The sequence below is a fragment of the Leucoraja erinacea genome, chromosome 28 (assembly GCF_028641065.1).
Source record: "Leucoraja erinacea ecotype New England chromosome 28, Leri_hhj_1, whole genome shotgun sequence".
Taxonomy (NCBI): domain Eukaryota; kingdom Metazoa; phylum Chordata; class Chondrichthyes; order Rajiformes; family Rajidae; genus Leucoraja; species Leucoraja erinaceus.
In genome coordinates, this window is record NC_073404.1 from 17,953,767 (window position 1) to 17,969,540 (window position 15,774).

The 15,774-nt window shown below is 45.6% G+C and overlaps 1 protein-coding gene across 1 annotated transcript in view; it reads left to right on the plus strand.

Annotated features, from left to right (window-relative positions):
• The window catches only part of rasa4 (RAS p21 protein activator 4), a 129,372-nt gene that overhangs the window by 28,359 nt on the left and 85,239 nt on the right, over positions 1 to 15,774 (plus strand). Inside the window, exons 3-5 of the mRNA XM_055657920.1 lie at positions 1,741 to 1,854; positions 1,964 to 2,025; positions 12,286 to 12,415. Of these exons, the coding sequence (XP_055513895.1) occupies positions 1,741 to 1,854; positions 1,964 to 2,025; positions 12,286 to 12,415 (306 nt within the window). The remainder of the gene's footprint in view (positions 1 to 1,740; positions 1,855 to 1,963; positions 2,026 to 12,285; positions 12,416 to 15,774) is intronic.

Consider the following 15,774-nt stretch of genomic DNA (forward strand, 5'->3'; position numbering starts at 1 on the left):
TCCCCATACACAAGCACTATCGTGCATACTAGGGATGATTTACAATTCTTGCCGAAGCCAATTAACCTACAAACGTGTACGTCTTTGGAGTGTGGGAGGCAACTGGTGCACTTGGAGAAAATGCACACGGTCACACGGTACAGTCTCCATACAGACAGCACCCATAGTCAGGATCGAACCCGGGTCTCTGGCGCTGTAGGGCAGCAACACTATCACTGTGCCACTGCGCTGCCCCTAACCTAATCTTCTGTTTCATCTGGCAGCATTGCTCCCTGTGGCTTCCTCTCTCATTCTCATTCCTCTCATCATGGCAGCATCCCCTCTCGAACCTTTTCTTCTGAGATGGAGGAGTCCTTATTCCTCAAATCGCAATTTGTGGCCCTTCGCTATGACGTTGGGGATTAGCTTCAGAGTTCTTCTCTGCCTTTAAAGACTGCACGCAGTGGCAGTGTCACTGTGACTGACAAGACCAGGGGTAGGGCTATGGCCAGGGCTACCACAGCAATGACCAGGGCCACCAGGGCTATGGCCAGGGCCAGGAGAAGAGCCAATGGATGTTCCCCTGCTTTGAATTCAGATCTCTTGGCACCAAACTCAGATCATTTGGCACCAGGGCGGCACGCTGGCGCAGCGATAGAGTTGCTGCCTTACAGCCCACAGACCCGGGTTCGATCCTGAATATGGGTACTGTCTGTACGGGGTTTGTACATTCTCCCCGTGACCTGCATGGGTTTTCATCAGGAGTTTCAGTTTCCTCCCACACTCCAAAGACATACAGGCTTATAGGTTAATTGGCTTCGGTAAAATTGTAAATTGTCCTTAGGCTAGCGCTAGTGTACAGGGTGATCGCTGGTCGACACGAACTCGGTGGGCCGAAGGGCCTGTTTCCACGTTGTGGCACGAAAGGCTAAAGTCTAAACCTGTTGCTGTCTGAGTAATGGAGCCAGTACAAAATGATGAGCCCCTTCTGAGCAATGCATGGCCATTAGTTTCTTATTCTATTCCCAGATGGCAAAGCTCTGGACAACTTCACTTTGTTAGCCCCTTCACCCCATCTCACACTCCAACACCTTGCCACTGATGTGGCCTCGAGCCCATCAACATTAAAACCCGAGGAGGAAGATCTCTCTCCCTGGATGCTGGTTCCAAATGTATTCTGAGCCTCAAGGGTCAGAAACACCTCCAGTTCACTGCCCGGTGTGGGTGGGCTTAGTTCAGTCATTCAGCTGGCAACAGGCAGGGTACAAACTGGCACGTCAGCAACACACCACATAAATAGGGCTCCCGTATTCCTGCAAGGATATAAAACGAGCAATAAATGTCTGACCCCCAACAGTGAGTGAGCTCTATAAGGTGCTGATAAAGCCCATTTGGGATATTGTGAGCAATTTTGGGCACCATATCTGTGGAAGGATGTGCTGGCTGTGAAGAGGGTGCAGAGGAGGTTTACAAGACTGATCCCAGGAATGAGTAGGTTAACCCAGTGATTCCCAACCTGGGGCCCTATGGGGGCCATGGCAAATTTCAGGGGGGCCACAGAAAAATTTGGGGATTTAGGGGGCCACAGGTTCAATGAAGGGGGCCAGTTTTTCCCGCTAATAATGTCAGGGGGGAGGCCACGGAAAAATTAAAGAGCCTACTTCTGCTACTATTACTTATAACTTTATAATCTTGGTCTAAGTTGTGTACATGATTTGCACTACTTTGTAAACAGAATTCATGAAACAATTCTTTTTGCAGAACTGCAACAATATGGAAGACCCTGTCTCCCTTCTGGGGCGAGGAGTACAATGTCCATCTGCCCAGCACCTTCCACTCCATTGCCTTTTACGTGATGGATGAGGATGCGATCAGGTAATTTTAACAGCAATTCCCTCGGTGTCCGTGCTTGCAATCCGTGACGACATGTGTGTAAAATACACTGGGCTTTCGCTAACTATTAATCTTTATAATTTGCATTTAGCCGTGATGACGTTATTGGGAAAGTGTTGATTGCCAAGGACGTTCTTACTGCCAACCCAAAAGGTAAGCACACTTTAGATGTAGTCACTTGTCTGGGATCTACTGCACCCTTTAAATGTAAAGGCATTTTTCTCTGACTAGTAAATATTACTTCAATCGTATTACTCTTTCTCTCCATATCTCTATATGTGCTTTAATTTTTGCATGTGTTCCTACCTCTGTGTGACCATTTTGTTTTAATTTATCTCCTCACTGTGGAGACCCATTTTAAAGATTTGATTTGGCTTTCCACTGCCTCCGGGAGTCGACGTGATGCGGATAAAACGAGAGAAAAGATGTTATTATATTGCTACATTTGCTGATCTTGCAAGAGTTTAAATGGGTCTCAGGATATGAGATCAGTCATTTTTGTGTGAGGACAGTGAGGGAAATAAGAGGAACGTGATTTAGTCTCAGTTAGTGAGACTGGAACATTGGAGGGCAAGATCAGCATTTTTGTCATGGTGAATGGTTAGGTAAAGTGATACTGGTGTAATGAAGAGCATCTCAATCAGCTGATACTGTGGAAAGTGAAGCTGTATTTAACTATTCTGAGCCGGGTTAATAAGCCTTTTGCTAATACTGGGGCTGGGAAACATTAATACACGGTGACTGAGATTTTCATTGTTAAATGCTTATTATTCAGTGCTTGAACAAGTTGCTAATGTATCTCAAGCTGGGAATGAGCAGCCTAGTCAACAAGCATTTCAATCAGGGCAAGAAGCAGGGTGACACTGACAGATAATCAGTGTTATCACAGTAGAGTGACTTGAAATTTGATGGTGTTTTTCTTCAAAAGAGAGATTTATTTACATATTTACAGCACCTTCTTTGGAATATTTCACATAATTCTCAAATTGAACATCCATTCTGGATGCACTGGCTCCTGTGGCATCTAATCATTCTGGGAGGTCTCCAGATACCCCTATAGGGGTGGGGTTTAGGTAGGGGCGGGGCGGGTGGGGGGTGGTGGCAGGGACGATATGTAACTAACAACTCGGATATACTAACATAACTATGGAACTTCTGTGGTCCGGGTTCCGGTGTGAGATTTACGCAGATCACACGGTACAATAGAACAAAGTAGAGACACAAGAAACTCTAAGTGCTGTATTCTGGACCAAAATCGGACTGCTGGTGGAACTCGGTAGGATTTGTGGAGGAAAAGGACTTCTCAGCACTCAGGTGGAGACCTTGCATAAATCCTCCACAGATGCTGCTCAACCCACTGGGTTTCCAGCAGTTTGTTTTCTGTTCAAAAAGTGGAAGGCAGAATGCAAGTCCGTTTGGTGAATGATACTCATTCACAGATTTTAACATCCCGCATTCCACCCTCATAACTTGGCTGGATTATTTTACTAATAAAAGAGCTTTGTCTGATTCTGCCTGAAATTCTTGGTATTTGATTTAGTTTCTTCTCCTTCTTGATGAATTGTCAACAGTAGTTTGTGCTGTTCTTCTGTAATACTCTCTGTCACATACTTTGCAACAGCACTGGACTAACCGGAAAAATAACATTGACTTGGCCAGGAATTTGCTTTATAGATTCAGTGGAAAGCTTTTGTTGTGTGTGAACCAGCCTGTGAAAGTGAAACAGTACAGGGCCAGTCCCACGAGCATGCGACTCCATGCGGCAAGCGCAACCTAACGTGGTCGCTTGAGCCGTACGGCCTCGTGGGGCCGGTCCCACTTCGATCGCCGGAGCCGTATGGAGTTGTGCGGAGCTGGTCCCGACATCGCGCGGGGCTCCGAAAAACTGACCGTGTTCAAAAATTCCGCGCAGCAACGGCCTGCCGGTCCACAGCTGCCTCGACGCCGTACATCACGTGCGAACTTCCGGCAGACTTCACTCGAACTTCATGTCCCTCACTCGGCCCCCGCTTCTGGTTTGGTCGCGCTTGCCGCATGCAGTCGCATGCTCGTGGGACAAGCCCTTTAGGTCGCGCGTGCCGCATGGAGTCTTTCTTTCATTTCACTGCATGCTCGTGGGACGTGGGACAGGCCCTTTAGGGTTTCAGTTCTACGACTCTTCATCAGAACCCGGAAAGAGATAAATAAGTTTGTTTAGTGAAAAGAGTAGGTGGGGAAAAGGGATGGATGAAGCCGAAGGATTTTCGAGGATGTTACCAGGACTTGAAGACCTGAATTGTTACGTGAGGCTGGACAGGCTTGGACTTTTTCCTCCTGGAGTGCATGAGGCTGAGGAGTAACTTTATAGCGGAATATAAAATCATGAGGTGCGTATATAAAGTGAATAGCCCCAGTCTTATCCTCACGGTAGAGGAGTCCAAAACTAGAGGGCATCAATTAAAAAAGGTGGGAGAAGAAATATTTGAAAGGGACCTGAGGGGCAACTTTTTCACAAAGGTTGCTGCTTAAATGGAATGAACTGCCAGAGGAAGTGGTCGAAGACGTTAAATAACACATGGAGGGAATGGGCCAAATTCAGGCAAGTGGGAGCAGCTTGGTTCGGCAACTTGGTCGGCATGGACCAGTTGGGCTGAAGGACCAGGAGGAATCTTAAACAGATTTAACTTCTGCATTTTATTTACATTGTGAGATTAGACTCCTTCTTTACATCATTTTTTTAATGGAAAAATTGTAAACTAGGAATAAAACAAAACATCTTTGTCAGGACGAGCCACATCCCAAGGAGGAATTTAAAACGTCTTTGTTCTGCATATCTCCAATGACACTTGTGGCATCCTTCACTAATGATGATTTATATTTACTCACAGTGATGTCAGATTATAACAATTGTCAATGCTGAAGCACGGGTGCTGCCTGTGTTGTAGTTGTTGATGGTTGTTGAGTTGATGTTGTGCTGGGGTTCCAACCCACACTATTTTCTTAGGATACCGTGGCCCACGTTCCACTTAGACTATCCGACGGTCAGTGGCCAATGGTGCTTTATTGTCACATGTACAAATGCAGAGTGAAATTCTTCTTTTGCATGCAGTTCAGCAATGTATTGCCATCCCATGTCCACTCATCATCCAGCTTAAATGCTTGGAAATTGAATCGTACCACCATTTTCCCTCTGGAGCAGAACATGGAGATAGGAAGTGGAAAATGGGACACTCTGATTTATGGGGGGGGGGGGGGGGGGGGGGGGGGGGGAAGGTCATGACGGGTAGTCTCAGTTGTGCTTCTTCACACACCCAGTTTACCATGAATAGTTTGATGACGGTCTGGTGCCAATCCTCTAGCCAGAGAGTGGTGAATCAGTGGAATTCATTGCCACAGACGGCTGTGGAGACCAAGTCAATGGATACATTTAAGGCGGAGCTTGACAGATTCTTGATTAGTATGGGTGTCAGGGGTTGTGGGACGAAGGCAGGAGAATGGGGTTGAGCGGGAAAGATAGATCGGCCATGATCGATTGGTGGAGTAGACTTGATGGGCTGAATGGCGTAATTGTGCTCCTAGAACTTCTGAACTTATCATGGGAAGAGAAAATGAACATAAGGTTATATGTGATAGGAGATGGTTTGAGCCTGCCCTGTGCTTGAAAGTGCAATGGCAGTGGAAGTGAAGTTAAAATGCAATGAGCTGTTTGGCTTTAGCCTGCCCTGTGCTTGAAAGTGCAATGACAATGGAAATTAAGTGAAAATGCAATCAGCTGTTTGGCTTGGCCTGCCCTGTGCTTGAGTAGGGTTGTGACCCAAAACGCCACCCATTCCTTCTACCCAGTGATGCTGCCTGTCCCGCTGAGTTACTCCAGCATTTTGTGTCTATCTTCTGTTAGAGCCAAACATCCATGGGCCAGCTCACTGTACAATTCTAGGCAATGACCTTAAAACTGGAGCAAAATAACAGAAGAGTGAAATCGGGTAGCATCATTTTAAACGGAAAGTTGTGGAAATCTGGAATTCTCCCCAAAAGGCTGTGCATCTTGGGTGAATGGAAAAATGGTAAGGTCTATAACGATATACTTTCAAATCGGCTTTGACATCAGAAGACCAGATGGGAGAGTGACAAATAAGTGGGAAATATTTTAGTAGAATGAATGTCAGGACAGCCTTTGGGGCTGAATGGCCATCTATTGATCTGGTATTGCAATTCCAAATTCCAGATTCACTGGTAGATGTCTTCCCTTCACTCTCCACTATTGCTTCCGGCAGTTCAGGCAGCTCATATCCCAAATTCCCATTTTCACCAGTAATTACCTTTGTATTTTGAGTCTCGAAGAGATAAGAGGTTACATTTGCTGCACGGTGAAATATAATATTTAATTACAATTGAGGCTACTGATTTAGTTTCCATGGCAATTACGCACAATATCATGGCAATTGAGGTAGAAAATGTATTACTAAACTATTCAGAATAATTGTGTTTTATAACAATTATCGATCAGGGGCGCAGAGAATATTTTGTATTCTGCACATCAGGAACAGTTATCTATTTTAACTCATCAGAATAGCTTGAGTAATTCTCAAATTTGTGTTTAGAGACATAAAGTCACACAATCATACAGCGTGGAAACAACTAGATACAGTTTTGGCCCAACTCCCCCACCAACCAAGATGCCCCATCCGCACTAGTTCCACCTGCCTGAGTTTGGCCCATATCCTTCCAAATCTTTTAAACCTTTCCTATTCCTGCAGAGCGAATTGGTTTTACTTTCTTTCTTCCTGCAAAATCCCAATCCTGAATTTGACTGCCCTCATCATGTCCTTCCTATCCTGAACTTGACTCTAGCTCTGATTCTAACCTTTAACTCAACAATGATTGAATTGTGATCCTGGCTATTGTTCTTTCTTCTGTTCCTCCCAGAATTGAGGATACCTTGCTTCTACTACTCAACCCCGACTCTGACCCTATTCCTGATTATATTTCTGGCAACAAATGCTGTACGGGTCAGCGGGTCAAGCTGATGAAGGGTCTTGATCCAAAATGTCACCTATTTTAGATGATCAGCCATGATCATGTTGAATGGCGATGCTGGCTCGAAGGGCCGAGTGGCCTACTCCTGTACCTATTTTTCTATGTTTCTATTCCTCTCCAGAGCTGCTCCTGAACAGACAAACCATCATACCCCGTTAGCTAATAGCCCCTTGAAATTTCCCCTGCCAGACGAACAACAAGTGCTTTCAATCCTCGGGCAAAATCTGTAAACCCTCTCCTCATGCCTACCTGATCTGATCAGGGTTCCTCTTGCCCTTCCTAAAGTTTGTAATGCGCGTCTCCAACCTTCATGACCCAGCACTGAATCGAGAGTTGCACTTCATCCTATGTGTCAATCCAACATTTTATTTTGACCCCAGTTTACCCACTGGCCGTTTCCCTGCTAACACCTCTCGAACTCCAGACCCATATATCTGCTGACCTTTTTGAAAACAACCCTTATCCCAGTGCGGATCCACCGCTGCTTCTTGGCCAACGCCAGACTCCAAACCATCGACCCCACTCAAACCCCCGCCCAAGTCCACCAAACCCTTCCAATACCCAGATTCCAAACACTTACATCATAGACAAAGTCCATGTGTTAATTGCAATGGGGGCCCGGTGTGGGGGGACTGCCGTGAGGGTGGGAAGGGTGGGGAGGTGGGGTAGAACGATGGACAATGGGGACCCGGAGTGGGGGGGACCAACGTGGGGGGAGGGGGTGGGGGGGGGGGGGGGGGGGGGGGGGGGAATGAATGAATGAATGAATGAATGATTGATTGATTGATTGATTGATTGATTAATTAATTAATAATGAGTTTATGAATTAAGAAGTTTATTGGCCAAGTACGTACACATCCAAGGAATTTGCCTCGGTGCTCCGCACGCAAGTAACAACAAGACATAATGTAACAATTAAGAATGACACATAAAACCTTTAAACATTAATAATAAAACATTACAGTTTTATTAACAAGGGGGAACTGGCATGGGGGGTGGGGGGGGGAGGGCGGTACTTGAACTTTGTAAGCGCCCTTTATGGGCGACTATTTGCATACCTTGGCACGGTTAGCAAGCAAAGAATTTCACTGTGACCTGTCACATGTGACAACAAAGTATTCAATTCAATTCATTGCGAAGCCCACACTGGTATAATATTCAGCAGGGTTCAGGGTGGCTATTTTTGGATTTCTTATCACCCACTTCTCCTAACCTATGATAGTTTTCTGTTTGATTTAGCTTGGATGATGCCATTTGCATAACCTACAGCCCTAGAAGCTGTTCATTTACCCTCATGATTATTGGAGATCTACCTTTGCAACAGTAATTTGCTTTCCCTACTCCCTCCCACAGAGTGAGTTGCCCTGTTTCAAATGGATAATCTTATATATTCATACTTGCAAAGCAGATCTGTGAAAATTGTGCCCAATTGTGAACTCTTATTTTTGAAAGCATTCTGTGGAAAACAAACCGTTTTTCTGAAGGTTTGGGTAAATGTGCTGAGCAACCTTTGGGACATGAATCACTTTTGCAATTTTTGACAAGGCATAATTGTGTGACACGAACTTGGCATTGGACTATGGGAGGATCTCAGGGGAATTAATCACCATCAAGCATGGCACTAACTGGGCACAATGTGTATGGCATTCCCCACTTTAACATTGCATTAGAACTTAAGCAGCAGTTAAATCCAAATATAATCTATCAAGAAGTATTGCTGGATACAGCCTTTTTAGAAAATATGACCAATATTTCACCGAGCTTCAGCAGCAGGATAGGGGGATGTCAGGGAGAGTGATATTGACCAGAGACTTGTTAGTGAAGGAGAAAAACAGGAAAAACTGTGGCAACAATCAAAACTTCAGGATGGTTTGTAAGCTCCCTGGTGCCATTGGATTTCTACAGTATCATTTTGTCCAGGTCTCCAGTCTCCATTGACCATCTATATTCATTAACTAGATCATGCTGGCTCTTGGTGGGTCCCTGGTCACAGTTTGATTCCGGCACCTTGTGGTTCTGCTGCTGTTAGCGCCAGTGCTATTCATCAAACATGACTTCTGTTGTACATTACTGTTTCCATTAACATTGCTGGCTAACTTAAACAAAGCCGTACACATTCTGACATCAGTCTAGGTGGGAACAACGTACTGCAGATGCTGGCTTATACCAAAGATGCTGGAGTAATTCGGCGGGTCAGACAGCACCTCTGGAGAAAAAGGATGGGTGACGTTGGGGTCTGAAGAAAGGTCCTGACCCGAAACGTCACCCATTCTTTTTTTTCAGAAATGCTGTCTGACCCGCAGAGTTACACCACCACTTTGTGTCTATTAATGTAGGCAGAACTGCCAGGTATTTTGACACTCCCACACAGTGCCTGGTTGGCTACTATCAGGACGTTCTGGGTTCCCAGCCAGAAATTTCTGAGGCTGGGTTTTAGTCAGTTTCCATTCTGGCATATCAACCAGATAGTAACTCATCACATAGTTTGCTTATGCCACTGCCTGAAATCAGCTTGACACACCCACTGCAAAATAACTTCCTGATATTTGTGTCAGCTATTCTCTGTTAGAAAGTCCAAATTTAACTCATTGAAGTTGAGCACCGAACTGTCTGTGCAATATGCCGTAGAAAGCATTTTTTATCGGGATGCATCACAGCTTGTTTTGGGAAGATGCCCATCCATGACCGCAAGAAATTGCAGCGAATTGTGGGTGCAGCCCAGACCATCACACAAACCAACCTCCCTTCCATTGACTTCATTTATACCTCACGCTGCCTCAGCAAGGCCAGCAACATAATCAAGGTCGCACGCTGGCTACTCCCTGTTCTCCCCTCTCCCATCAATCACAGATCAATGGGCCCCTGGTGCTTGGAGTCGGTCCACAAACACAGAGAGGAAATTGGCTGTTACTCCGGCTTTTTGTGTCTGTCAGTGACTCGGAGAGTGGGCTGGACAACGAGTGACGCAGCTGGTGGCGGCTCCCCTGATCTACGCTATACCCACACACTCATGGGCCTGTCCCACTGAGGCGACTCTTCAGGCAACTGTCATGGACTAGTTTTACTAGCATTCATCTACGACACCTCGCGACAACCTCCGACAGCAATAATTGTTGCCACTTTCGCTTGTAGTCGCCCAAAAGATCGCCTAAGTAGGACAGGCCCTTCATGCTGCGACTTGGTCTCTCGCAATTTCTCACTCCCAATTCTCACCCAATGTTGGCAGCCCTGCAATGTTCATACTGCTGGGGTGCAGACTGCCCAAGCGAAATATGAGGTGCTGCTCCTCCAATTCGCTCCATAGATGCTGCCTCACTCGCTGTTTCTCCAGCATTTTTGTCTACCTTGATCGGACTTTGCTGGCTTTACCTTGCACTAAATGTTATTTATTACCTTATCATGTATCTATACACTGTAAATGGATCGATTTTAATCATGTATTGTCTTTCTGCTGAATGGTTAGCACGCAACAACAGCTTTTCATGGGTAGGTAACATCAGGACCAGGGCCGGATTTAGATGAAGAGAGGCCCTAAGCTATTTCACTTGTGAGCCCCCCCCCCCCCCCCCCCCCCCCCCCACAGAATCGCAAGAACAAGCACAGCTCCTCCAATGGTAGGTTTTGTAACAACGCCACATCTCAAACGTTTAACACACCTTGGTGCAGCGAGCAGAGGCCCCCCTAGATCTCGAGGCCCTCAGCTTAAGCTTGTCTAGCTTATACGTAAATCCGACCTTTCCTTGGACTGATTCAGTTGCCTGAGTTACTCCAGCAGTTTGTGTCATTTCACTTTAACACTAGGCCCCGATGCCGCTACTCTGCACCAGCGAGTCCTTCTTCATGGGTTCACACGGTTGTTGTTGTGGCTCACGTTGTAGCCGGTGGTGACAGCGCTTCCTTCCGGTCGCCTCCCCCCTCCTCCCCCCTTCCATGTCCCGTCCTCCCCCGGTCCCTTTACCCCCTCCTACCCCCACTCCCCGCCCCACCACACCACACGACCAGCTACTCCCTCCTCCTTCTGCCCCAGAGTAACCGATATACTCCACCTTGGAAGCAACAGCAGGTGAGAGGGGAGGGAGCCCCATGGTAACCGAACGTGTTCTGTTGGTGGGGCACTCTGAAGAAAGCATTGTCACAAGGGGCTACGTGCACTGGGCCAGAAAGCATTGTGGCTCCATTATCAGGCAGCTTTTGGACGAGATTGTATTCAGGGTCGGCCCTAGGTTGTGTATCCAATGACACAGAGAGAGTTGGTCATGGTTACAGTCAAGGTCAGCGAAAATGTCATCAAATCTAATCTGCTGAGTAGGTAGCACCAGCCTCCCATGCTGCTCCATGAAGCACTGCCTGATCAATAACCACTCAGCAATCTCCATCAGCCACTTACCCCATCGTTCCCATTACTCACCCCCACCCTCACACTCTCACCCTCACCCTGTCTCATACGTAAACCTGCACTGCACAACTTCCCCATGCATGGTAACAAATCATCACGACTACTGCAACACCCTCGGCAACAAGTCTCCTTCATTTGTTGAAGACAATACGTTACCAACGCCAGCAAGGACATCACAGTGGCGCAGTGGTAGAGCTGCTGCCTTACAGTGCCAGTGACCCGGGTTTGATCCCGACTAAAGGTGCTGTCTATACGGAGTTCATACGTTCTCCCTGTGATCGTGTGGGTTTTCTCCGGGTGCTCCAGTTTCCTACCACATTCCAAAGTTGTGCAAATTTATAGGTTAATTTACTTCTGTAAATTGCCCCTGGTGTCTAGAACATAATTAGTGTGCGGGTGATCATTGGTCGGCGTGGACACGGTGGGCCAAAGGGCCTGTTTCCACGCTCTGTCTCTAAAAACTAAGAGTGGACCCATGCTTATATTGACCTCGAGACTTGGAACGGAAAGAGTTGCCATTCATTGGTATGGCAGCCACAGAACCTGTGGACAGCATTGGTACAGAAGGCAGACATAGCCCTCTCACACACCACCTTCCCCTCAGTTGACAAACTCTTGTGATTTACAAGTTGCATCTGTTGCAAGGGCACTTCACACCTGTTCCCTCCATCCCAGTGTCCCCTTCCTACGACCTTCTCAGGTATGCCAGCACCCTCTCTCTCTGTACCTCTCCCACCCAAGTTTTGGTACCAACTTCAAAGTTATCTTGTTGAGCAATTTTTTGTAACTCATTTTCACCACAGCTAGCAATGGCCTGTCTCCTTTATCATCGTAACTCTTTTTTGCATATCTTTTCCCTTTCCCCTGACTCTCAGTCTAAAGATGGGTCTTGACCCGAAACGGCACCAATTCCTTTCCTCCAAAGATGCTGTCTGACCTGCCGAGTTGCTCCAGCTTTTTGTGACTATCTTCCCTCTAAAGCAGTTCTCTTTCCCGTCTAGGTGTGGACGGTTGGATGTCCTTGAGTGAAATTGATCCAGACGAGGAAGTCCAAGGGGAGATCCATCTTCGGATCGAAATTTGCAGCAATGGGTCAACATCAAAGCTGCGCTGCCATGTGTTTGAAGCAAGGTAGGTGGATGGAGAAATAAAGGAAATGTCTGAGGCACAACTCATTGATCTCTTATGCAGTGGGAAAATACATTTGCATCGTCTCTGAGACAGTGTCAGTCAGCACGGCTTCCCGAGGGCCATTTGAAGTACTGATGCATAAAAGCTTTAAAGTGCAGGAGGGAGCCAGCAGCTGTGTGTTAAAGAGCAAAGGCAGCTTTCAGTTAAAGTGGGAGCGTGTATTCTGTGTGTATTCCCTATTGTATGTGTTTTTGAATATTGTGTGTGGGCTATGTGCATATGTTTGCATTTGTTTGCGATCTTTATGTTTACCGTGTGTATGGTGATGTATGTAATGTGTTTGTTGTGAGTTTAGCATCATGTTTGTCTGTGTAAATGTGTTGTGTTTATGTAAGTGAGTGCGAATGTGTTCTGCTGTGTGTTTCTGTGTGTCTGTGACTGTTTCCGTGTCTCTGTGAAAGTGTGTGAGAAGGAACTGAAGATACTTTGAAGAGGGACAGGAGGCATCTCTGGAGAGAAGGAACAGGTGATGTTTTGGGATGAGACCCTTCATAGGACTGTGAAAATGTGTGTGTTCTCGTGGGAGTTTTCTGAATGAAAAACCCAATGGTTGGAAGCTTTCATTCTGCGGCTCCAGCAATATGGGATGTGAAGGTGTTTTTATTTAGACGTTGGCTTCATTGTATAGGATTGAATCAACCCTCCAAATTCCTAAAGTATTCACAGCACAATTGTCAGTGTGCCACCTTTTCAGCACCCATAGTAGGCATTGAATCTGGCTGCTGGAACAGTGATGGATGGATCTCCCCTTGGCCCTTGGTTGGTTGGTTGGTTTAGTTTATTGTCTCGTGTACCGAGGTACAGTGAAAAGCTCTTGTTACATGCTAACCAGTCAGCGGAAAGACAATAAATACGATTACAATCAAGCCATCCACAATGTACAAATACATGATAATGGAAATAACGTTTAGTTGGAGATAAAGTCCAGTAACATCCGATTAAAGAAGGCCTGAGGGTCTCCAATGGGAGATAGACTCAAAATGCCGGAGTAACTCAGAAGGACAGGCAGCATCTCTGGAAAGAAGGAATGGGTGATGTCACCCATTCCTTCTCTCCAGAGATGCTGCGTGACCCACTGAGTTACTCCAGCATTTTGAGTCTATCTTTGGTATAAACCAGCAGTCTGTCTTTGGTATAAACCAGCATCTGCAGTTTCTTCCTATACATTCAGTCTCCAATGGGTCTAACCATGACTATATGAAAAGCATGAAGTGACTTTTTTAATAATGGAAATACGGTGATGCATCAAAAGTCAGCACTGGACTGGAATAACAAGATATTCTGTCATTTTTTTAAATCGGAGTGATGGATATTGCAATGCTGTGCACTGTTCACACTCTACATATAATACTGCCGCAATTGAATGGATTTGGAAAAAAAGCAGAGTGATTAATGAGGAAGGTGTCTTTGTCTTGATGTGTATACAATGAAAAGGAGAAGGTTCAGAAGTTAGTGATTGCTGATCTTTTAGAACTCCAAAGGGATTAAATGGAGTAGACCGTGACAATTGGCTTCATCTTGGCCAGCACCGCAGCCAAAGAGAAAATTGCTGGCGCGTGAAAGGATTTAGAATGAATCTCCAAAATTGAATATCTCTGTGAAAAAATATTCAGTCTATGGAACAGGTGGCGCAGCAGCAGCACTGCTACTCACAGCACCAGGGACCCGGGTTCGATCCTGACTGTGGGTGCTGTCTTTGCGGAGTTTGTCACACTCCGTGGCCGTGAGGGTTTTCTCCGGGTGTTCCAGTTTCCTCCCATTTTCCAAAGACGTGCAGGTTTGTAGGATAATTGGCTTCTGTGTGTTGCCCCTAGTGTGTTGGAAGTAAAAATGGTGTAACATGGAACTAGTGTGCATGGAGAATAATAGTCAGCGTGGACTTAGTGGATTGAGGGACCTGTTTCCGTGCTGTATCTCTAAACTAAACTAAACCAGTCTAAAGATGGGTCACGACCTGTAACTTCACCTATTCCTTCTCTCCAGAGACGCTGCCTGTCCTGCTGAGTTACTCCTGCATTTTGTGTCGTGACTAAATTAAACTTTAAACTAAACTCAGTCACTTGGAAAATGTTTGACGCAAAGAGCCTTGAATTATTCTTGCAATTTACATAGATTCCTGCAAAAAATTATATATATTGTGAAGCAGTATATGTATTTTACACATGGCATGGCATGTGTCACAAGTTAAAACGTAATAGATGACTTTAGAAACATACGGTATGTCCTGATTTTTTCAACCATTAGGGTTTTTTTCCTTACGTCTATATCTGCTCTACTCTATCTGGGGTGCTTTAGGGTAATGTGAATAATTGTATATTCCACTAGATTTTTATTACTCAATTGTTATTGCCTATTTCTAGATAAATATCTATCAGATATAATCAGACTATAATTGATATGGGATCAATTGATTATAATCAGACTATTGTTGTGCCCAGTCAATTCTTGGAATTTGAATACTCAGAATGTAAATTCACTTGATTCAAAAGTTCATTTGATTGAAAAATTCCATTCAGTCTTGTTAACATCTCATGGACTTTATCTTCCATATCTGGTTAGCCCAGATCCAGCAGGTTAGGCAACATCACAGGAGAACATGAATAAATGATGTTTCGGGTCATGACCCCACTTCAGATTAAGGGGGGGTGGGGGGGGGGGGGGGGGGGGGGGGGGGGGGGGGGGGGGGGGTTATAAGGCCAATTGATTTGAAGTGAGATAATTCAGATTAAAAGATGCTGTATGAGGAAGAGAAAGATGAGGTTCGAGGGAGACAGAAGTTAGATGGGACAATAAGAAGAAGGAGTTTGACCCAAGAGCATTCTGTACTGGTTAACGTTAGTTGTCCAGTTCATTGAGAACAAAATATCAATGACGAACAATAACTTGGTCTAATTTGCCCATATTGAGTAAGAACATGCTGGGCAAAGGTTTTCCATTTTTTCCTAATATACTGTAACATGAATGTACATTTACCATTTTAAAATAGGCCAGGTTCAGTTGCAGTTTTGGAAAGTCTCAGAATATGATCGGTGCCGGCTCTGATTTGTTCTGAACCTTTTCATGCCTCTAGTTTCCCTCTGACTCTCGGTCTGAGGAAGGGTCTTGCCCTCGAAAAACGTCATCGATTCCTTTTCTGTAGAGATGCTGCCCGACCCGCTGAGTTATTCCAGCATTTTGTGTCTATCTTCGGTGTAAACCAGCATCTGCAGTTCCTTCCTACACATATACATCGCTCTTGAAGGCTGTGAATGCGCACTGACATTACTGAGTGTGTGAGCGTTTGCTGCTGTCTTTGTGCC